The 25,013-nt window shown below is 40.2% G+C and overlaps 1 protein-coding gene across 6 annotated transcripts in view; it reads right to left on the bottom strand.

Moving 5' to 3' along the window:
* The window catches only part of LOC141166555 (uncharacterized), a 77,512-nt gene that overhangs the window by 28,458 nt on the left and 24,041 nt on the right, over positions 1-25,013 (bottom strand). For 3 of the 6 annotated variants that reach the window (XM_073653344.1, XM_073653345.1, XM_073653343.1), the window contains exons 3-10: positions 22,155-22,216; positions 21,150-21,224; positions 20,365-20,421; positions 18,902-18,951; positions 16,285-16,349; positions 8,061-8,115; positions 7,321-7,366; positions 5,292-5,352 (exon numbers count right to left, since the gene is read on the bottom strand). In XM_073653344.1, the coding sequence (XP_073509445.1) occupies positions 5,292-5,352; positions 7,321-7,366; positions 8,061-8,115; positions 16,285-16,349; positions 18,902-18,951; positions 20,365-20,421; positions 21,150-21,224; positions 22,155-22,216 (471 nt within the window). The remainder of the gene's footprint in view (positions 1-5,291; positions 5,353-7,320; positions 7,367-8,060; positions 8,116-16,284; positions 16,350-18,901; positions 18,952-20,364; positions 20,422-21,149; positions 21,225-22,154; positions 22,217-25,013) is intronic. The other 3 variants (XM_073653347.1, XM_073653348.1, XM_073653346.1) reach the window with 1 other exon arrangement.

Genomic DNA, 25,013 nt, shown 5'->3' with positions numbered 1-25,013 from the left:
ATCATTGTACTTCTTATATATGTGATTGACATGTTTCTATCTACTGTATGTAATCTATGTGTGATGCTCTATTCTTTCTATTCTAAATTGTCGGGTACCGCTGCTGAATTGCCGGCCGGCTTTTTTAAAGAGACGGTGCATGAAAACATTATTATTTTTTTTAATAAATCCTTTACACTAAATGACAAGTACAGTAAGCAACACTGTCACTGTACTTCTTATATATGTGACTGACATGTTTCTATCCATCTAATCTATGTGTGATGCTCTATTCTTTCTGTTGTAAATTGTCGGGTACCGGTGTATGCCGCTGCTGAATTGCCGGCAGGCTTTTTTAAAGAGACGGTGCATGAAAACACTATTATTTTTTTTTAATAAATCCTTTAACACTAAATGACAAGTACAGTAAGCTGAGCGCTGCTATCCAGCTTGTCATCCTTCAGAGACACTGCAGAGCGCAGGCATTATGGGAACTTCCGATTCCGGTATTCGATATTCTAAAAGTATCGGAACTCAGTATCGGAACTCCGATACCGCGAATATCGGTCGATATCCGATATTTCAGTATCGGAATGCTCAACACTATTTATGTGGTAATAACTCTGAAAGGTTTCAACATGTCCCAGTGATTTTGAGATTGTTTTTTTTATGATACACTAGCTGTACCCGGCAACGCGTTGTTGTGGCTCAGAGTGCTAATATATACACTGCTCAAAAAAATAAAGGGAACATTAAAATAACACATCCTAGATCTGAATGAATGAAATATTCTCATTGAATACTTTGTTCTGTACAAAGTTGAATATGCTGACAACAAAATCACACAAAAATCATCAATGGAAATCAAATTTATTAACCAATGGAGGCCTGGATTTGGAGTCACCCCCAAAATTAAAGTGGAAAAACACACTACAGGCTGATCCAACTTTGATGTAATGTCCTTAAAACAAGTCATAATGAGGCTCAGTATTGTGTGTGGCCTCCACGTGCCTGTATGGCCTCCCTACAACGCCTGGGCATGCTCCTGATGAGGTTGTGGATGGTCTCCTGTGGGATCTCCTCCCAGACCTGGACTAAAGTATCCGCCAACTCCTGGACAGTCTGTGGTGCAACGTGACTATATATATATTCGTTTGTTCAAAATCTTAAATCTGCAAAAGTTCTTCACTGATTGCTTTGAAATTTTGACACAGTGAGGTGTCACATTAGAGGTGTCATGCCAGGGATTGCTAGTTATGCAATTCCCTAGTACAGAGGGAATGTGACAGGAGGGGGCGCAGAGATTAAGGCAGGCAGAGGAGGTGAGGGTGATCCTCTTGACATGTCCCGGACCGGTACTGGCCAGATCACAGCGCTGCTCCCGCCGGTGGCGCAGTGGGACTTGCACTCGCTCGCTATCCGCCCACTGCTGCAAAGCTTGGGCTCAGCGCCCAGAGCAGAGAGCCGCGGCCTGCCCCTCTCCGTGCTGCCTCCCTCTCTCCTTCCATCCCTTGTTGTTGCGCAGTCGGAAATAAGACTCACCTGCCGGAGAAGAAGAAGCCGTAGCAGCAGCAGTGCCGGAGAGCAGAGGCGGCCGCCTCTCAGGCGGTGGTGGTGATGAGCAGCAGCGTCTTTCGGCCTCGAACAGACGGTCTCATCATTCCCCTTCCCCCCAACCCCACAGGGGACACGAGAGGAGCAGAGCACAGGCAGCGGCTGGGGCGAATGAAGGAGAGGGAGAAGGGTTTATGAATGAGATGTCACTAAGGGGGGAAAGAATGCTGGGCGGCCGGAGAGAGTCAGCCTGCGACTGAGCTCGTAACACCCCCTGCTCGCTGTTGCTTTTACGTCCAACAGCTGGTATATAAAAACATAGTAGGTATATAAAAACATGCGTGTATTCTAATGCAACAATGTCAAAATTTCAAAGAAATCGATAAAGAACTTTCGGAGAGTTAAGATTTTGAACAAACGAACATTTACATTTTTATTTATATATATATAGATTATATTTTATGATAATGATAAACTTAGGCTGATATGTTTAACAAATATTTCTAAAAATTAGCAATTTTCAAGGATTATCCCTTTCATCCAGATAATCATAACCACACAAAATAGTTAATAAATTACAGTAAGGCCACGGCCCTACTATCAGTATTTGGTCAGTATTCGGTCAGTATTTTTTCAGGAGTGGGAGACAAAACAAGGAGTGCGTGATAAATGCAGAATTGGTGACTTGTTTCTATTATACCTTTTCTCTGTTCCTCACCTGGTTTCGGCTCCCACTCCTGAAAAAAAATACTGACCGAATACTGACCAAATACTGATAGTGGGGCCGTGGCTTAAAAGGAATATACAAACACCAGTGCTCAAGGGTTTAACAGTAAAAATAGCTGGATGCTGCTGATAGTGGAGAGGGTGCTATGTGATGACCCGTAAAATGATAACATGGATAAATAATGGAGACTATCGAGCTAAACAGCTTGATATGAAAGCAAGAAAAGAACTAAAATAGGTTTTGTTATAGTGAGGTATATCATTATGTAAGTACACATAGAACAATCAGAAGGAAAAAAAAGGACAGTGCTGTGATAGTTAAATATATTAATACTGTATATGCTAATAGCAGCTGAAACAATAAGACACAAAGGATAATAAAATGTGTGCTGGTCAGATAATATTGCTGACAGTCCTTAGACAAAAGGGTTGTTTTTTCCTTGACACAGGGAAATGAAAGTCTTAGATGTCCAAATAAATATGTAAAAACTCTGCTTAAAAAAATGGAAAAAAAGAATAAAGTCATATTGTTTAGAGGGTTGGCTCCTCATCATCAGGAGAAGGATGGGAGTGAATTGGCGTCTTCAGCGCTCCTGCGCGTGTTGAAGTCTAGGCGGTGCAGCGTTCTGCTGGAAGATGTCCTAGGAAGCTATGAGACCAGGGTGCTCTATCCGGCAGCGTTCCTATTAACCATGCGGCTGTGAGGGTAAGAGGTGTGTGACATCAGTGCTTTGAACTACGGAGTGTTGCGGTGTCCAAATAGCCAAAACCAACGCGTTTCGGGGAATCACAGTTCCCCTTCCTCAAGGTATGCTTCCAGCAGTACGCTGCACCGCCTGGACTTCAACACGCGCAGGAGCGCTGAAGACGCAGATTCACTCCCATCTTTCTCCGGATGATGAGGATCCAACCCTCCAAACAATATGACTTTATTCTTTTTTTCCATGTTTAAGCAGAGTTTTTACATATTTATTTGGACATCTAAGACTGTTATTTCCCTGTATCAAGGACAAACGACCTTTTTTGGCTAAGGACTATCATTAATATTATCTGACCAGCGCACATTTTATTATCCTTTGTGTCTAATTGTTTCAACTGCTAATAGCATATATTAATATATTTAACTATCACAGCACTGCCTAATTTTTCTTTTTCTGATTGTTGTATGTGTATAGCATAATGATCTACCTCAGTATAAAAAAACCTTTTTCAATTCTTTATTGGGCTAAACAGCTTGATATGAAAGCAAGAGCCCCCATTATTTAGCCATTTCCCTCATGTCTGCTTTACATCAAAACCATCTGTAAAATGTTCTTTTATTTTGTTAGGATGTTAGAAGCTTTAAAATTGTAGCAGTAATTTTTCATTTCTTCAAGGCAATTTACAAAACATATTTTTTAAGGGACCTGTTCAGTTTTGAAGTAACTTTGGGGGACCGATACATTGGAAATCCCCCAAAAGTGAGACCATTTTAAAAACAGCGCCCCTCATCATATTCAAAGTTGCTGTCAGGTAGTTTATTAACCCTTCAGGAACTTCTCAGGAATTAATACAAAATGACATGACAGGAATGAAAAATGTTATTTTTACCACCTAAATGTTGCTAACTTCCGAACAGGCCGCTATAGCCGGCAGACTCGAAGGCTGTTATTGGGACGTGAATTGCCATTGCAACCATCAGGACCACACGATCATGATCTCAGGGTAACGATAGGGTTAAAGAGGAAGCTGCCATGCTCTGTTAACCATATAGATGCCAGTCAATATTGACAGCAGCATCTAAGGGGTTAAACGTCCATGGTCAGTGCCAACACCGATCGTGGTGGATGCAGCAGGGTGTCAGCTATAGTGTACACCTGACTTCTGTTGCATTTTCACCCATCGGGGGAAGCTATTCTCTTATATCTAAGGTCAGATTTAAGTTGTATTGGTGGTCATGAAGATTTAATTTATTTGCGCTTTTGCAGTGCTTATTCAGCCAGATCCCAGGCAGTGAAAAAGATGCTGTGTGTACATACCCTAATCCTATTTTTGCTTGGAAGTCAAATCAAAACCTTCACTTATACTGTACTGTAAGGCTGTGTGCCCACAATGCGGATTTAATGCGTTTCCACGGCGGCATTTCCGACGTGGAAACGCATTAAAATCGCTTGTTAAGAGGTCTGGGATGTTTCCCAATGATAATCTGCATGTGTTGTGCACATGCTGCAGAAATTTCCGCTGCGGATTATCATTGCGGAAAAATCCGCACCACAACCAAATTGGGCGTGATTTCGAGGCAAAATCGCACCCATTGACTTGCATTGAACCGCATAATATCCGCATGTATACAATGCGCGGATGGTACCCGGGTCTGGAGAAGAGGAGACTCTCCTCCAACCCGGGTACCATCGTACCTGCAAGTTAAAAAAGAATTATAAAGTAAAAATTAAAAAAAAATATTCATAGTCACCTCTCCGGCGGCCCCTGGTCTCCTCCCGGCCGTGTCCTCTCTCCTCGGCGTCGCGCGGTACTTGCAGGACCTGCGGTAACGTCATTCAGTCAGCTGATGGTCACGCGACCGCTGACGTCAGTTGCATTTACATTTATATTGTGTGACCAACTTGTCAAGCCCTTTTTCAAGTGATGCTCAAAATCGCTTGGAAAAACACTGAAAAAACACATGTAAAATCCACATGCGTTTTTTCTGCCAAGGAGATGTAGAAATGCTCAGGAAATTTCTGCTTCAAATCTGCATCGTGGGCACATAGCCTAATAGTAAAGCCACTAACTTGACCAAAGTCATGATACACAAAATTGTGATGCTTAACAGTATAGTATGAACAGAAACTGTGAAATGAAACCCTAACTTTTTAATGAAAGTTGCTACATGGGTCTGTAAACCGGAAGTACAAGTCGTGAGTAGTCAGCAAAAAAAAACAGCATCTGACACTTGCAAGAGTCAAACACTAGAAAATAATGGATGCTAAAATGTACAAGATATATTATACAATAAAACAAGTTAAAGAGAGAAGAAATTTTTAGAAAGTTACCCATGAACCCAGGCGGAGAGGGAATTACCAACGATAATCGAGTTAGACCACCAATGGTTAACTGTAAATGGAAAAAGATTTGTTTATGCCAATAACAACATTGTATCAGGGAATTGCATTAATACACATAGCATATAAGTTACTATGGTACAGCCTATATATTTACACCTAAACTAGGGCGGGGTGATTAATCAAATTAACCCCTTCACCCCTGGGCCAGGTTCCGTTTTTTCAGTTTTATTTTTCCCCCACCCTTCTTCCAAGAGCCATAGCGTTTTTATATTTCTGCTAATATGGCCGTATGAGAGCTTTATTTTTGTGGGATGAGTTGGACTTTGAATGACACCATTCATTATATCATATGATGCACTGGAAAACAGGAAAAAAAATTCCACGTTCGGTGAAATTGCAAATAAAGTGCAGTTCCACAATTTTTATTTGTGTTTTTTATTTACCGTGTTCACTTTAGGGTAAAACTGACCTGGTAATACGATTCTCCAGGTCAGTACAAGTATGCAGATACCAAACATGTAAATGTTCTTTTTTATTTAAGTGATGAAAAAAAAAAATCTGAAATTTGTACGAAAAAAGTTTTGTTGCCGTTTTTATTTTACAGGATCTGGAGCTAGGTGAGGGCTTATTTTTTTGCGTCCCAAGCTTACATTTTTATTGATACTATTTTGGGGTAGAATCGATGTTTTGATCCCCTCTTATTGCATTTTATAGCCATATTGCTGCAAACAAAAAACAATAATTCTGGCGTTTTGATTTTTTACTCATTACTCCTTTACTGATCAGATTAATTTATTAAATACTTTGCTAGATCGGGCGATTCTGAACTCAGCGATATTATAATAATATGTGTATTTTTTTTAATTCTTTTATTTTTAATGGGGCAAAAGGGGGTGTTGAACGTCTGTTTTTTTATTTTTTTCATATTTTTTAAAAGCGTTTTTTTACTTTTACTTTATTTAATAGTCTCCTTAGGAGACTGGAAGCTGCGAACATACGATCGCCTGTGCTACACATAGCAGGATATCAGCCATGTTATGTATAGCAGAAATCACAATTTCCTATGAATGTCGGCCAGGGGTCGGCATTCACAGGCGCCTCGCAGTGACAGGTACAGTGGTCATCAGCAGATCCCCAGCTGTCATGATAACCCATCAGTGCCCCGTGATCATGTCACAGGCGCGCCGATGGGAGTGTGGACTGATGTGTGCACCGTCAGCGAATGTTAAATTCCGCTGTCAGAGATTGATAGTGGGATTTAACTGGTTAACAGCTGTGGGCGGAGCACCACTCCACCCATTACTGTTTAAGGTACATGATGGCTGATTATATCAGTTGTCATGTGCAGGGAAAGATGCAGGCTCAGCGTCGGAACCCGCATCAAAGTCAGGGACACGACATATGACGTGAATATAAGTCAATTGTCTTGAAGGGGTTAATGTGATTACTTTGCAAACTGAATTAATGTGATTTTTCTCTCCTAAAAAAAATGAAAGACAATAGTATGCGAACATGATCAGAAATCTACCTCAGCTCTAAGCTAAGTACATATGTACTATAATTTATGCCACTTTTTGGCATAGACTATGAATATGTTGGCCAGCGGTTCTTTCTTCAGGAGCGCCCCTCTGGCTCCTGGGTTACCGGAGGGGTGTTTCGCTGAGTACTGACACTTTGGAACAGCGGCATTGCTGCAGCATACTGAGCGCTCTGCGATGCCGCTATTAGAGACACCTTTGCTTCTGCAGCATTAGAAAAGCAGAAGGGAACTGAGGCGATCCAGCGATCTGACCGACTTCAGAGCAGCACTTGTAAGCCCCAAAGCACAGAGAGCCTGTAAGTGGTGCACAGTACTGGCCTAGGTAACCGGCCTCTGTGAGACTGCTGAGACTTTATAAACATCTTGCAATTTTGACCATTTAAGGAGTTCAGACAACACCTTTAGAATTGAAAATAAAAAATAAAAACAATTTTTTTCTTTTTTTTGCAGAAATGTCCAGCCCTAACTAAAACTTACATTTTTTTTTCTGGATGCGCTAGATGTTTGGTCCATTGGCTCAAACCTGTGCAAACATAAATGATTAGTACACCACACATAAAATTAAATGTAAAAATAGGAGGTGTAACTACAGGGGATGGAGAGGTTGTAATCACATCCAGGCCCTAATTTCGTATGGGGCCCAACAGACCATTCGTTATCTAAGAAAACAACTAAAATGGCATGGAATAGGCAGGGGCCCCATTACAGATAAAACATTAGGCACAGGAGAGTCAAGTTACATATCTGTACAAAACATAACATTACTTGTTTTAACATCTATATGATGGTTTATATGGTGTGCTGGAAGAGAGAATTGCAAACATATAAAGCAATGATTGTACTGGCTGCATCGATTTGAGGGTGAAAAAAGCTTTTGCACTACAAAATCAAGTCAATATTGTAGTTGCTAAAGTGCAGTTACCAGATGGCATGCATGTGATGCAGGCTTCACACATGCAGTTTTTTCATACATGCTTTCACTTTGCGTTACTTTACTGAATTACCCAAATTTAATACACCAATTTCATAGACATGGCATATTTGGGCTAATGAACTTGCTAAACAACATGTAGAAAAAAAAAACCGCACTGTCAAAACCACGCTAGTTTACGAAAAGCACATGCAGTCAACCACACGTGTCATGACTGTGCCAAAACCGCACTGACCGGCCTTTACCATGGAGGTCTGTACCTGAGAACTCTGAGCACCATACTTACTTATTGACGCTCGGCCCGTGGGATACAGATGGAGAATGTCGGTCTTCTGAATGGGCTGAAGCAGAAACAAAAGAAGGGTTTTTTACCTTCTGTTGTAAAAAGTAAATATTCCTGGAGAATATACAAGTAAGATCGAATTCACACAACAGTGTCTGAAACTGACAACATAATCAACACAGAGGTTTTCCATGTGCTGTCCATTCACATACTGGACCCATTTCATTAGCACATTAATAAGGCCTCATTAAGACGTCAGTTTTTTCAGACCAAGATCATTGCTTTTCATCAGAGTTTGGACCGATTTTCATCAGTTTTTCTTCTACGTGAACTAAAATAAAAAGTTTCTCCAACTTCTCCTAACAAATAATCCATTAAAAACGGTCCAACTTTTTTTAAGGACCCTTAAACTTGCATTGTCGAATATGATCCAACACTCGGACCAATACTGGACATGTCTTCCCGATTTTGCATGGACCACTCAGGCTGCAAAAAATGAAGGACATGTGCACATCCCCATAGACTACGACAGGTATGAGTGCTATCAGTGAAAAACACAGATCGCACTTCTACGTGACAAAATGATGTCTGAATGAACCCTAACCATGCTTTTTTGGGGGGGAAAATCATTGGTTAAAAAAATAAAAGATAAAAGGAGGGAAATGTGAAAACAGCCACAGATTATCACCCTCGTAGTAGTAGTAGTGATCAGCGAGCATGCAGGTGTATGACGGATGTGACACATGCAGCCGCGGGGACACTTTTATCGATGCCGAGCACGCTGCAAATACTCGGCGAGTACACGAGCGTACTCGTTTAAAGGGTTAAAAGAGAACGCTCACTCATCACTAATAAGTAGATAACAGTTGAGCCACATTCACATGTCCTTTTTCTTGTTCATATTATATTATTTCTTATTATAGAGCCATTTATTCCATGATGTATTACATGTGAAAAAGGGGCATATATAATAAAAAACAAGTACAGTAATCTTGAACAGTACAAGACAGCAACTGGTACAGGAGAGAGGACCCTGCCCGCGAGGGCTCACAGTCTACAGGGGATGGGTGGGGATACAGTAGGTGAGGGTAGAGCTGGTCGTGCAGCGGTAGTGTGGAGCGAGGGTTACTGCAGGTTGTAGGCTTGACGGAAGAGGTGGGTCTTCGGGTTCCTTTTGAAGGTTTCCACGGTGCGTGAGAGTCTGTTATGTTGGGGTAGAGAGTTCCAGAGTAGAAGGGATCCATGGTAACAATCTGGTATGCGATTGTGGGAAGAGGAGATAAGAGGGGAGTAGAGAAGGAGATCTTGTGAGGTTTAGAGATTGCGTGCGCTGTTAATTTAATACAGGGTGGGCCATTTATATGGATACACCTAAATTAAATGGTTGGTGATATCAACTTCCTGTTTGTGGCACATTAGTATATGGGTGTTGGATTGTCAATGCAACCCTCTTCTCCCACTCTTGACACACTGATAGCAACACCGCAGAAGAAATGCTAGCACAGGCTTCCAGTATCCGTTGTTTCAGATGCTGCACATCTCGTATCTTCACAGCATAGACAATTGCCTTCAGATGACCCCAAAGATAAAAGTCTAAGGGGGTCAGATCAGGAGACCTTAGTGGCCATTCAACTGGCCCACGACGACCAATCCACTTTCCAGGAAACTGTTCATGTAGGAATGCTCGGACCTGACACCCATAATGTGGTGTGCACCATCTTGTTGGAAAAACTCAGGGAACGTGCCATCTTCAGTGTATAAAGAGGGCAACACATCATGTACCAATTTCAGATATCCAGTGGCATTGAGGTTTCCATTGATGAAGAATGGCCCCACTATCTTTGTACCCCATATACCACACCATACCATCAAGATACGAGATGTGCAGCATCTGAAACAACGGATACTGGAAGCCTGTGCTAGCATTTCTTCTGCGGTGTTACTATCAGTGCGTCAAGAGTGGGAGAAGAGGGTTGCATTGACAATCCAACACAATGGGCAGCACTTTGAACACATTTTATAAGTGGTCATAAACTTATAAAAAACTCATGAAAGAATAAAGTTACGTTAACAAAATGCACACCATTGTTTTTCTTATGAAATTCTCAAGAAGTATGATGTGTCACATGACCCTCTTCCCATTGAAAAAAATAAAGTTGGATCCAAAATGGCCACCTTCAAAATGGCCGCCATGGTCACCGCCCATCTGGAAAAGTTTTCCCTCTCCCATATACTAATGTGCCACAAACAGGAAGTTGATATCACCAACCATTCCCATTTAATTTAGGTGTATCCATATACTGTAAATGGCCCACCCTGTAGATAGCATACGGACACATTTTAATATATATTATAATCACATTAAAATGTGTATTTCTGCTATCTGTTAAATTAACAGCATATGTACAAGAAAAAGGATATGTGAACGGGGCCAAACTGTTATCTATTTATCATTACAAGGGTGATCCATGTTAAATTTAAAGCACAGATTTACTTTTACAATAACAAAGAATCAGCTCCAAAATCCTCCTCAAAAATAGTTCCTTTTACAGTGGGTACGGAAAGTATTCAGACCCCGTTAAATTTTTCACTCTTTGTTTCATTGCAGCCATTTGGTAAATTCTAAAAAGTTCATTTTTTTCTCATTAATGTACACTCTGCACCCCATCTTGACTGAAAAAAACAGAAATGTAGAAATTTTTGCAAATTTATTAAAAAAGAAAAACTGAAATAACACATGGTCATAAGTATTCAGACCCTTTGCTCAGAAACTCATATTTAAGTCACATGCTGTCCATTTCCTTGTGATCCTCCTTGAGATTGTTCTACTCCTTCATTGTAGTCCAGCTGTGTTTAATTAAACTGATAGGACTTGATTTGGAAAGGCACACACCTGTCTATATAAGGCCTCACATCTCACAGTGCATGTCAGACCAAATGAGAATCATGAGCTCAAAGGAACTGCCCAAGGAGCTCAGAGACAGAATTGTGGCAAGGCACAGACCTGGCCAAGATTACAAAAGAATTTCTTCAGTACTCAAGGTTCCTAAGAGCACAGTGGCCTCCATAATCCAAAAAAGGAAGAAGTTTGGGACCATCAGAAGTCTTCCTAGACATGGCCGTCCAGCCAAACTGAGCAATCGTGGGAGAAGAGCCTTGGTGAGAGAGGTAAAGAAGAACCCCAAGATCACTGTGGCTGTGCTCCAGAGATGCAGTAGGGAGATGGGAGAAAGTTCCACAAAGTCAACTATAACTGCAGCCCTCCACCAGTTGGGCCTTTATGGCAGAGTGGCCCGACGGAAACCTCTCCTCAGTGCAAGACATATGAAAGCCTGCATACAGTTTGCTCATAAACACAAGAAGAACTCCAAGACTATGAGAAATAATATTCTCTTGTCTGATGAGACGAAGATAGAACTTTTTGGTGATAATTCTAAGCGGTATGTGTGGAGAAAACCAGGCACTGCTCATCAACTGCCCAATACTATCCCAACAGTGAAACATAGTGGTGGCAGCATCGTGCTATGGGGGTGTTTTTCATCTGCAGGGACAGGACGACTGGTTGCAATTGAAGGAAACATGAATGCGGCCAAGTGCAGAGATATCCTGGATGAAAACCTCTTCCAGAGTGCTCTAGATCCCAGACTTGGCCGAAGGTTCACCTTCCAACAAGACAATGACCCTAAGCACACAGCTAAAATAACAAGGGAGTGGCTTCAGAACAACTCTGTGACCATTCTTGACTGGCCCAGCCAGAACCCTGACCTAAACCCAATTGAGCATCTCTGGAGAGACCTGAAAATGGCTGTTCACCAACGTTCACCATCTAACCTGACGGAACTGGAGAGGATCTGCAAGGAAGAATGGCAGAGGATCCCCAAATACAGGTGTGAAAAACTTGTTGCATCATTCCCAAGAAGACTCATGGCTATACTAGCTCAAAAGGGAGCTTCTACTCAATACTGAGCAAAGGGTCTGAATACTTATGACCATGTGATATTTCAGTTTTTCTTTTTTAATAAATTTGCAAAAATTTCTACATTTCTGCTTTTTTCAGTCAAGATGGGGTGCAGAGTATACATTAATGAAAACAAAAATAAACTTTTTAGAATTTACCAAATGGCTGCAATAAAACAAAGAGTGAAAAATGTAAACGGGTCTGAATGCTTTCCGTACCCACTGTATGCCTGGAAAACTTTTCCAATTAATTTCTATGGGAAATCCAGCTGCTGTTTATATGAAAAGCATTTTTGTCCCTGAAGAAATGTAATATACTGTCGTGTGTGATCTCAGTAAAAATCGGACCGCACACTGACCAATGTAATTCAATAAGGCTGCTCACTTTAATCTGTATTCTGGATCAGACTCGCCCATTATAAGTCAATGGGTGCATAAAAATGGTTCACATATGGGTTACCATCCGCATGTCATAAGTTTTCTACAGATCCATTACAATTATTAAAATAGGAAACTATATTTTACCTGTATTTATTAAATTGTTCATGTAAAAGCTGTATTTCATATGGATTTACAAAACGAACGCACGGATGGCACAGTGACGTAAAAGAAGGACACACAGATGCAATACGGATATGTGAAAAGGATGCAGAGAACACAATACAGTTGCAAATACGTCATTTTTTTCTGGATGAAAAACTGACAATTTTGTATATGCTTTTGTGACCTGTGAGCGTGGCCTTATACAGAGTACAGAAGAAGTATGGAAGAAAAATACCCCTAGAGGCAAGCAGACTAGGGCATTTATTTCTAAAGTTAAAGGAATATTACTGTCTAAATGTTAGGGTGAACACTTTGGTATGTTCACTAGTTGCCTGCTCCTGGCCTAATGGATATGAACAAGTGCATGCAAGAAAGAATAACATCAGACACACACACCGTCGGATGTAAGCTCTCCTTGATCAGCTATGGCACAGCTCCAAGTTTCTTTATTCAACCCGAACATAGACTTACATAAACTATAAATAGGGGCTCGGTTAGCCCTAGAATGTGAGTAACCAGATGTATTCATTGGTTAGCCCAGGGGGCGTGGCCCATGAGGTCATCAGGGGGCGTAGCCCATGAGGTCATCAGGGGGCGTGGCCCATGAGGTCATCAGGGGGGATTGGCCCATGAGGTCATCAGGGGGGATTGGTCCATGAGGTCATCAGGTCCATGCGATGTGTCGCTCTGTGGTTGGTTAGTCCTTCTACAGAATGCAGCTTCCTCCCAGAACAGAGCATGGTGTGATGAAACAGGAAATGGCAGCCATCTTTTGATCTAAACAACCTTATGTAAGGTGAAATAATACACTTTGTGGGTCTTTTCTCTCAATCTCCTATGTCTTGAGGTTAATTAAGTATTTGATCTTATGGCTCTCCTCAACATAAACAAATAAATGTAGTTGTGCCCATAAAAAAAAAAAAGAATAAGTCCTTATTTCCATGTGAATGTGCATTTTACATAAGCAAAAATAAGGGTAATTTTTCATCCATGTGACGGCTCTTTTTTTCTTCTGTTTGAATTCTGTGTCTAGTATTTTCCCAATCCGTGATAGACTACTTAACATTGAGCCACCAAACAGTCAGTAATTGAGCATGGCAGATTCTAACATCAGTCATATCAGCCATAAATTAGTTTATTCCTGTAAAAAACATTCATTTTGCAGGTTTGCTTCAGCATTCACTGTAATGTTTATGCGCCATCTTCCTTGGGTCTTCCATCTCTGGGTTACATGTCTCTCATAAAATATGTAACATCATGTAATATCGTATGTATAAAGAAGTAAAAGAAGCATACCAAAAAGGGATCACCAATGTAATAACATGAGTTTATTAATGAGATATCAATAAACAAACAGAACACATAGAAGTTTAAAAGCTATTAAAAAACAGAAAACAGTTATGTAAACAGATAACATGCTCTCAATAGAGACTATGTCTGACCTCCTGTGCCTTAAATCATGTGATACTGACCTCTAATTATAAATGTTCATAGTATGGACAAACGTGTACATGTAATACAATATCCTAAGACATGTTACATGTCTAATACACCCGAACCCATAACATCAAAAAATAAACTTAAAGGATGTTGTTGTTTGATACATAAATGTATATTTCCAGCAAAATGCACCAAAACCTGATAACTCTAAACTGCACTGGTAAGCAGTAATACTGCAGAGAAAAATTCTGCAAATTATGGGAATAATACAATTAAGTGATTAAGGTTACGGATACCAAAAAAAGATGCTATCTAAAAGAACATATATAAGGAACCCCCCTAAAGTAAAACATCCAGTATGTTGACAATAATAATCCAATGCAGAGAACTATACTAATAACAAAAGCACCGATTCCCATACAGATAGGCAAGCAATACTGAGGACGGGTCTCCACGTCTTCCATATTGCTTGCCTAGCTGTATGGCCTCTGTTCATCCTTCATCTTGGTATATCCAGGCTTGAATGCAGTTATGGGAATCGGTGCTTTTATTATTAGTATACTCTCTATTGAGAGCCTGTTGTGATCTGTTTACATAACCGTAAATCAGTTTTTTTTAAATAGCTTTTAAACTTGTATGTGTTTTGTTTGCTTTTTGATATCTCATTAATAAACTCATGCCATTACATAGATGACCCCTTTTTGGTATGCTTCTTTCTCTTCTTTACACATGTAACTTGTTTGGCATGCTATAGGTTGATTCCTTTTTTCGAGATGGTGGTGCCCTCTTCATATGATCCCTCATCATGTAATATCGCAGTATGATGTACACTGCCTTGAAAAAGTGGTCATAACCTGTGAACTTTTCCACAGTTTTTCATGTTACACCCACAAACTTAAATGTATTTTATTGGGATTTTATGTTACATATAAACATAAAGTAGCAAATATTTGTGAAATGTAAAGTAAATGAGACATGGTTTTCAAAATATTTCTAGAAGCTGAAATTTTTCTCATTCTTCTTTGCACATTTGCTCTAACTCAGTGAGACTGGATGGAGGCGTCTGAACAGCAATTTCCAAGTCTTGCCACAGATTCTCAATGGGATTTAGGTCTGGACTGTGACTGGATCGTTCACACACATGAATATGCTTTGATCTAAACCATCCATTGCAGATTTGGCAGTATGTTTAGGGTCATTGTCCTGCTGGAAGGTGAACCTATGCCCAAGTGTCAAGTCTTTTGTAGCCTCTAACAGGTTTTCACCTAGGATTGCCCTGTATTTAGCTCCATCCATCTTCAGATCAACTCTGACCAGCTTTCCTCTCCCTGCTGAAGAAAAGCATCCCCACAGCATGATCCTGCCACCACCATGTTTGACTGTGGGGATGGTGTTTTCAGGGTGTTGTGCAGTGTTAGTTTTCTGACACACAGCGTTTTGAATTTAGCCCAAAAATTTCTACTTTGGCCTCATCTGCCCAGATCACCTTCTTCCACATGCTAGTTGTGTCCCCTACATGGTTATTTGCAAACTAAAAACAGGACTTCTTATGGCTTGGTTTTCAAAAATGGCTTTTTTCATGCTACTCATCCATAAAGGCCAGATTTGTGGAGTATATGACTAATAGTTGTCCTGTGGACAGATTCTACCATCTGAGCTGGGGATCTCTGCAGCTCCTCCAGAGTGACCTTACCTGCTTCCCAAATTAGTGCTCTCCTTGCTTATGATGTCTGTTTAGGTTGGTGGCCATGTCTTAGGTTTGCAGTTGTGCCAGACTCCTTCCATTTTTGGATAAAGGATTGACTAGTGACCCATGAGAATCAGAATTTAGGCTATTTTTTTACAATATAACCCTGCTTTACTTTTCTCCACAACTTTATCCTTGACCAGTCTAGTGTGATTTTTGGATTTCCTGATGCTGCCTGATCCCTAATATTCTCAAATAAAACGCTGAGGCCGTCACAGAACAGCTGTAGTTATACTGAGAATAAATGACACACAGGTGGACTCAATTTACTAATAATGGTTCTTCCATAGGCAAATGGTCACTCAGGATTTCATTTAGGAGTATCAGACTACAGGGGACTCACAATTTCCAGATTTATAATTTTTTAAATACGTAGAAAACCATGTATCATTTCACAAATACTTTTTACTTTGTGTAGGTGTATCAAATAAAATCCCAATAAAATAGATTTAAGTTTGCGGATGTAACGTGAAAAACTGTGGAAACGTTCTTCACGGCACTGTAATGTGAGGGCATGGAACATCCATCAGCTAAACTTACTTGGATCCATACTCCTGTACGTATTAGATGTTGGCAGTCGACTGCAAGACTGAGAAGCTCTCAAACTGCAAATGAGAAAGAAATGTATGAGACTAGTCATATTGTATTAACAAATACCTCCTATGCAGAAACACTGGAGGAAAGTTATCAAAATTGGTGCACAGCAAATTTTAAATATATATGGTTGCAATGCACATCTACTGCACCTCTGCCTTATACACTAGTTTTTAAAATTGCACATAATCAGTATAGACTTATCTATGTAATCATTACCAAGTGAAAGATTCTTGGCCAGAGCAAATGGAAAAATAAAAGTGATTTTCTTCAATAATATATCATTACGGAATCAGGGTCTTCACACGGAAATGTGGATGGTGAGTGCACTATCTTCTTCTAAGCAATTTTAGGTTTGTTCCACATTAAATTTGTGGCCATTGTCTGGTGCATACACTCAAGAGTGGATCATCAGAATGGATGCCAAGGAATGCGTCTACCACAAGAACCCATTGTAATGGAAAGTATACTGCATGCTATACATTTCTTGGCAGTGGTCCTCTGTATAGGAAAGTGCAGTCTGCTGTGCTTTCATATACAGTGGTGGCCAAAAGTATTGGCACCCCTGCAATTCTGTCAGATAATACTCAGTTTCTTCTTGAAAATGATTGCAATCACAAATTCTTTGGTATTATTATCTTCATTTAATTTGTCTTCAATGAAAAAACACAAAAAGAATTGTCCTAAAGCCAAATTGGATATAATTCCACACCAAACCTAAAAAAAGGGGGTGGACAAAAGTATTGGCACTGTTTGAAAAATCATGTGATGCTTCTCTAATTTGTGTAATTAACAGCGGCACCTAATAGGTGTTGGCAATAACTAAATCACACTTGCAGCCAGTTAACATGGATTAAAGTTGACTCAACCTCTGTCCTGTGTCCTTGTGTGTACCACATTGAGCATGGAGAAAAGAAAGAAGACCAAAGAACTGTCTGAGGACTTGAGAAACCAAATTGTGAGGAAGCATGAGCAATCTTAAGGCTACAAGTCCATCTCCAAAGACCTGAATGTTCCTGTGTCTTCCGTGCGCAGTGTCATCAAGAAGTTTAAACCCCATGGCACTGTGGCTAACCTCCCTAGATGTGCACGGAAAAGAAAAATTGACGAGAGATTTCAACGCAAGATTGTGCGGATGGAGGATAAAGAACCTCGACTAACATCCAAACAAGTTCAAGCTGCCCTGCAGTCCGAGGGTACAACAGTGTCAACCCGTACTATCCGTCGGCGTCTGAATGAAAAGGGACTGTATGGTAGGATACCCAGGAAGACCCCACTTCTTACCCCGAGACATAAAAAAGCCAGGCTGGAGTTTGCCAAAACTTACCTGAGAAAGCCTAAAATGTTTTGGAAGAATTTTCTCTGGTCAGATGAGACAAAAGTAGAGCTTTTTGGGAAAAAGCATCAACATAGAGTGTACAGGAAAAAGAAAGAGGCATTCAAAGAAAAGAACACGGTCCCTACAGTCAAACATGGCGGAGGTTCCCTGATGTTTTGGGGTTGCTTTGCTGCCTCTGGCACTGGACTGCTTGACCGTCTGCATGGCAAATTTTGCAGCATAATATAGGGCCCAGTGTGAGAAATCTGGGTCTCTCTCAGAGGTCATGGGTCTTCCAGCAGGACAATGACCCAAAACACACTTCCAAAAGCACTATAAAATGGTTTGAGAGAAAGCACCGGAGACTTCTAAGGTGGCCAGCAATGAATCCCATAGAACACCTGTGGAGAGATCTCAAAATGGCAGTTTGGAGAAGGCACCCTTCAAATATCAGGGACCTGGAGCAGTTTGCCAAAGAAGAATGGTCTACAATTCCAGCAGAGCATTGTAAGAAACTCATTGATGGTTACCGGAAGCGGTTGTTCGCAGTTATTTTGGCTAAAGGTTGTGCAACCAAGTATTAGGCTGAGGGTGCCAATACTTTTGTCTGGCCCATTTTTGGAGTTTTGTGTGAAATGATCAATGATTTGATTTTTGCTTCATTCTCTTTTGTGTTTTTTCCTTGCAAGCAAATTAAATGAAGATAATAATACCAAAGAATTTGTGATTGCAATCATTTTCAGGAAGAGACTGAGTATTATCTGACAGAATTGCAGGGGTGCCAATACTTTTGGCCACCACTGTACAGTTAAATAAACAGTAAGTCAGCACATACCGGCCAGACAAGTTCTAAAAGGATACACTTTTGTCCTCCGTCTGGTGAATGGCGGCCTATGGGTACGTTACAACATACATTGAGAATAGCTCCTGACATATACTGTAGCCTAATTGCACAGACACTATGTAGCCCTAGCCTTACCCTAGGGTAACAGGTCAGCAGTCATGATTTTCCATATTATGTATTTAATGCATATGTCATTGTACTAAAAAACTGTATTGTGTACACTGCAGGCTATAAGATGAACATGGCGACTTGACTTTATTTTTTTTGCAATGCCTTCACAAGTACGCTACAGTTTAATTTTTATGTATTCCAACTTTGTCTAGAAAATATGTTTTTTTTATATATTGCCATAAATTGAAGATTAAAGATTAGTATTTATAATGACAGAGGATACCTCTTACCTTTGTAACTGTTGTGTGAGTTCCTTAATTGTTTCTTCTAACTTTCCTATCTAAAATCGACAAGAAGATTACTATGTGATCAACTTCAGGTGTTTAACATGAGACCCGAGTATAAGGCCTGACTCACACATCAGTGTTTGGTCAGTATTTTTGCACCAATGTTTATATGCCAAAACCAGGGATGGAACATACAGAGAAAAACTAGAATTGAAAGATTGACACCAGGTCTGTGTTTTGGAGATGCTCCTGGCTTTGGCATACAAATACTGACGAAATACTGATCAAAAATACTGATGTGTGAATAAAGCCTAAGGCTGGGGCTAGACAGCTAATTTGGCAGTGACATTTGGTGTGTGAACAAAGTTCACTGGGTATCGCTGCTACAGTTAATGGGGTTGCATTGTGATCCCGAGGGTACTATAAGGCTATGTGCCCACGTTGCAGAAATGAAGCAGAAAATTTCTGCAAGTCCTCTCCCGGAAAGACGCATGTGGAATTCCGCACGCGTTTATCGTGCGTTTTCCACATGTGGAATTGTCTTGCGTTTTTTATCGCATTGCAAAGGCAATTCCGCTTGCGGAAACGCAAAATTAATGGACATGCTTGCGGATTTTTCCGCACATCAAAGACGCTGCGGAAAAATCCGCAGCATGGGCATAGAACTTGCGGAATCCCCTTGGGGACCATGGGGGGCGGATTACATAGCATTTCACAAGCGTTTACGCTGCGGAAATTCTGCAGCATATACGCTTGAAAAACGCTACGTGGGCACATACCCTTACTGTAATAAGCAAGTTACAAGAAGTCCAACCACATCTGATTTTTTTGTGACTTGCTTGTGGCAGTGCCCTCGGGGACACAATATGACTCTATTCCCTAGTATTGTGCTTAGATGTAGCAGAGACACCTAGTGAACTTTGGTCGTGTGACAAGTGTCGCGTCCAAAGTGGCCGTACAGCCCTAGCCTAAATCTAAATGATGCAACACTAGTATGGAAGGTGGAAGGAATGTCACACGTTCACTGCAGGAGCAGGCCAGATCAATGACTCCCTTTTTCCATAATTACAAGAGAACCTGTTGCAGTCATCAGATTCATATACTAATTTGATATAACAATAGGTATTAACTACAAGAAAAATTGCAAATTAACCTGGAAATAAGACACAGGTAAACCAAGCTCAAGACACAAGCTAAGCTACCAAACAGATCAGTTTGCAGCAAGAATGATACTCATAGGAAGTAAGGAAAGTATTGCGGCTCAGGCTGAGAACATACTTATGGTATTGAATTTCTTTATTTAAATATACATTTTTAGGACAGATACAAAAAAAGACCTATTTTAATGTCAATGAGACTAAACCAAACTGCAGAATCCCCTGAACGTGAGCATATTACATGGAGGTCCACAGTGGTAAAAGACCTCAGTAGTGCAAAAAATGGTTGCGCTGTTTGATGATCCTTACTTTTCTTTTATAATGTGCCAACAATCGTTGCCGATGACTATCTTGAAATTCTATAACCTGCAAAGGAGAATTTACATAAAAAAAAAAAAAAAAAAAAAAAAACACATTAGAAAAAACAGAAAATTGATGTCTAATGCTTCCTGACGCCTGATTTCACATTTGTACATTTTATTTCTTGCTACAAGATATGACACTAATCCACCAATCCTGCCCTACATAAAACCTTTAAACTAAGCAGTCATTAGGGTATTCTGATAAGGTGCCGCAAAACCTCTACAAAAAATTAACATAATGCACAGTAACGTAAAAGCGACATTGCTGTGCAAATGTTCAGTTCTTTGTTACTTCTTTTACCTGCTTCAGAAATCTTGAAGAGTATAAATATAGTAGCTGATGCTCATTCTTCAGGTGGTTTCCACTACAAAGCCGATCGCTAGTTACAGTTTTAAGTATTGAAAACTGCCAGCGAAGCCATTTCAGGAAAAAGACTTCTTTCTTTTTCATGAAGCTGCTTCGCCTAGGAAAAGGGTGCACATAACCTTAAAGTGAATGACAGGTTAAGGTCTATGCAGATTCACAGCAGCCTGATGTCAATCCCTGATGACAGAGGTCCTTAATGGTTAGTGGGGACCATCAACATTCATGTGGATCACCATTTTTGCTAAGGTGGATATATCTACATTATCAAGTATATATGTTTATATAGGCACAACAAAAAAATCCTCCAAAGTAAGTTGAATGTACGTGCCAACATTGCATAACTAAAGTAATCACGCGTTACTTACTTGTGTAAACTCTGTTAAAAACTTTTTGCAGAGGACATTTATATCCGTAAACAACATTTTTATATCAGGATCGGTCTGTGGGGACAGGGAGAGGCATTTAGGAGCTGCTATAAAACGGATTAAATACACAATAAGGCCTCATTCAGATATCAGTTACTTTTCTTGCACACAAAAAAAATCTGTTTTTACCATCAGAGTTTCATCAGTTTATCTCGTAAGCAAAAAATACTGATGGGAGGTTTCTCAAATCAAACACTCAGTGAAAAACAAATATCACACAGATGGTGTCCGAGTGCTGTGAGATTTTCTTCATGGACCTATAGACTTGCATTAGCGAGTTTGATCCGTGACTTGGATCAAAATCGGACAGGTCTTCATGTGTGCTACAGACCACTCGGTCTGCAAAAATAAATGGACATGTGAACATTCCCATAGACTAAAGGGATACAAGTTTTATCCATCAAAAAATGAAATCTGAATGAGGCCTAACCCTTCAGGCAATGGCTACAGATATTTGTAGGGTGATAGCGGTTACATAAAATGTGTGAAACTCCTTGAAGCACAATGAACATGCAAGTTTTTCACCTTTTTTGATATTTTTAGTTGTAACATAGAAATCTTAAGATACAACCCGTTGTGCTACAAAATGTCTGCAACTGGTCTCAATTTTACTATAATACATAACAGGCTTTAATAAACACAGTATTTGATCTCTGGAGGAACAGAGACTACAAGGCTCCATTTCCTGGGGCTGGGTTGCAGTTGTCTGAACTGCCCCCAATAGAGAGCTGGGACTCCCACATGGTCAGGGATACTGTGAAAATAAAGCTAGCAATCCTCCAGCAGAACAAACCATTTCCAAAAAGGTCTCTGTGCTTTATTAGGACGGGACTTTATCCTATTTTTGGAACAAAATGTATATAAGGCTTGAAATCAAAGCCATATTACAGCTATAAGAATGCAATCTAAGCCCACCTGTTATATCTAGACAATCATTTCACGTACCTCGTTTGAAAGTAGTGTAATGCGGCAAGGAGCCTTGCAGACACCACACTTTTCATTGATTCCTACATGGTGATAAGAAACACATTATCAATATATGCAAATCACCCATGTCGTTTTCGTAGGGCTTACTTGCAATGTGTTTTTTTAGGTCAATGAGAAAATGATTAAAAAAAAAAAACAACTAATGAAAACTAAGGATAATTTGTTGATACATTGCAGATTGATGGAAATGCTACCAGTTGGACCTCCACAAATCAAGAGAAAAGGCTATGGAGCTCCTCGTTTAAATGGAACGGCCACGGTTTTGGACACTTTGTGTTAGTGCTTGTATTTTGCAGCACAAGTTGAAGTTTTCATTGATACCATTTTGTTCATTTTTTATTCAGCCATTGATTTTTTTTATTTATGGTGTTTATCACGATGATTAGAAGACAGGCCTGGTGGCTTTTGATAGGCTGCCATAACAAACCATAGGAACTCTGCAATGCCATCACAACGAATTGAAGAGATCCACAGAGCGACAGGGGAGTCCTCTACCTGTCACCCATTTAGATGCTGTGGTCGCTATTCAATCTGGCATCTAATAGATTAAAATCGCAATGGCCGTCTCTCTGATCCTGGGGATTTTAGCAATAGCCCCATTATATACAGCAGGCAAACTTGTTGCTGTCAACCTGTCCACAGCTCCTGCCCGGCCTTTCAGAAATGAAAACCAGAATAGGACATGATGGTTTGAGCACAAAGTGTTTTTAATAAGAAAGTAAACACAATAACAAGAATACACATCTGTAACTAGCTGGGAGAGACCAGATCAAAAGCAGATCTAAAACAATTCTTGTATGCTTCCTCGTTGTAGGATATATGCACAAAGTGTCTTTTTCAAGTGGGCATATCTGCTGAGTTTTTCAAGCAGAAAGTGCTTCAGGAATTCCAAGCAATTCTATGGGATTTTTTTTATCGTTTGTCCGATTCCTAAATTGTTTTTATGTTGTTCTTCATTAGTGGTTTCTGCATCTTCTTGGTCAATTCTGTAAGCGTTTTCCAATTCCAACCCCCTTCAGATTGGACATCACCATCTCACAACGCGCCACGAAAACACCATCCAATTCCTTGCGTAGAGAGCACATTTGCGCAGAATAGGCTATTTGGTTATAAAATCTTGCATTTATGTTAAACAATGTCCACTCTGCCTTTTTGGGCATCCAACGTGCCAAGAACATCCGTGTGGATCCAGCTCATCAGCTCCACATACCAATCTTCGTTGAGGTACTGTTTAGTTTTGTTGCTCATCATCAAGGCTTGGAGGTATGTGTATTTTATGTAGTTTGTTTGTTTATAACATTGTAGCCATTTTAGTAGTCAATGTATGTTGCTTATAATTAAGGAGCAAAAAGGCAGACAGCATTGCTGTTATTGTGTACACTCCATTAATTTCCTTACGACAGAGAGAAGACATCTTTACCATGAGATTTGGTGGTAAGGATTCTGGCAATTTGAACTATATGGCATTATTTGCTTCCTGTTCCATTAATTGCCTTATTTCCATTTTATATACAGTTACCCTAGAAAAAATGAATTTTTGGTGCACACCCTTTCTGAACATCTCTGCAATAAGGCCTCAGTCATGTGACAAACTATCTGTCCTGCTGATAGGCTGCTCATTACTTTGAGCAAAGTGTTATTTGTTCAAAGAGATTTAATGATTTTCGCCCTGATTGTCGTTTGGTTCTTTTTGTGGCATTTTTTAGGGGAAAATGTATATATTCCCTTACTTTAAATTCTCATAGGGGACAGTTTTGCATAACTCCACATGCAGTCTTGTGGGAAAATCTACAATTTCCCCAACTGTATAGGTGCTGTCGACATACATGTAACATAACAGTACAAATAGACATGGACTGCACATACAAAACCTATACATTGATCATATATAACAGATAGGTTATAAAGCACATGTGTGCGCGCAACAGCTACCGCAATCAGGATCACATTTCTATAACTAAAAAAATATTTTTCGATTGTCCTGATGGAGGAGGTCGATGCAACATACAAGTTTGTTCGAAGTTGGTGTCTATGACAGAACTGTGGACTCTAGGGAGCCACTCACCTCAAAATTTGGCCACAATGTACTGTCAGCCTTTTACAGGATCTATGCATCCAGTCACTTATGTCATGGTAGGGGGTGAAGCTTTTTCACTGATGCCAAACCTTTTGCACCCATACCCATTGTAGGGAATGGTATGCCCGGAAAAGCATATTCAACCAACAGTTCAGCTGAGCACTTCGCGTCATGGAGTGCACTTTTAAGATCATAGTGAATAATTAGAGACAAAAAGCAAAGTCACAATAAGAAGAATCAGAATTCCCCCAAGATTCAAGAAAAGAACACAGCAAAATAAGCAGCAATATTTACCTCTTCAGACCTAAATGCTCTACCAGGGTGCAGCAAACCCACATAAAGATGGCGGCTACACAGGTGCAAAATACTGATGAGACAATCACTCACAACCTACCATTTCACTGACTGCTTAGTATTTGAATTGCACACAAAAAGGCTTGTATAGGGTGCTGTTCACACTTGGGTAGTGCGCAGTATCCAGCTTACAGCCTATTAGTTACGCCCATACTATTAGATTAGGCGGGCTGCCCCGTACTATCCAAGTGCACCCCATGGGAACAGACACCCCAGTTTACAATGCCAGCACTGATGGGCCTGGCTGCACCCTGGGATAAAAAAGTGCAAAAATGCATATATTATATATATATATATATATATATGATATATGAGGTATTAGTCGATATTTTGGCCAAAATACGCAAGCTCGTAACCTGCGTCAAGGGTCCTCATGCTTAAGAGTC

The sequence above is a fragment of the Phyllobates terribilis genome, unplaced genomic scaffold (genome assembly GCF_046119375.1).
Source record: "Phyllobates terribilis strain yellow unplaced genomic scaffold, ASM4611937v1 Scaffold_11__3_contigs__length_659146591, whole genome shotgun sequence".
NCBI lineage: Eukaryota > Metazoa > Chordata > Amphibia > Anura > Dendrobatidae > Phyllobates > Phyllobates terribilis.
This window is presented reverse-complemented; position numbering and strand designations above follow the sequence as displayed.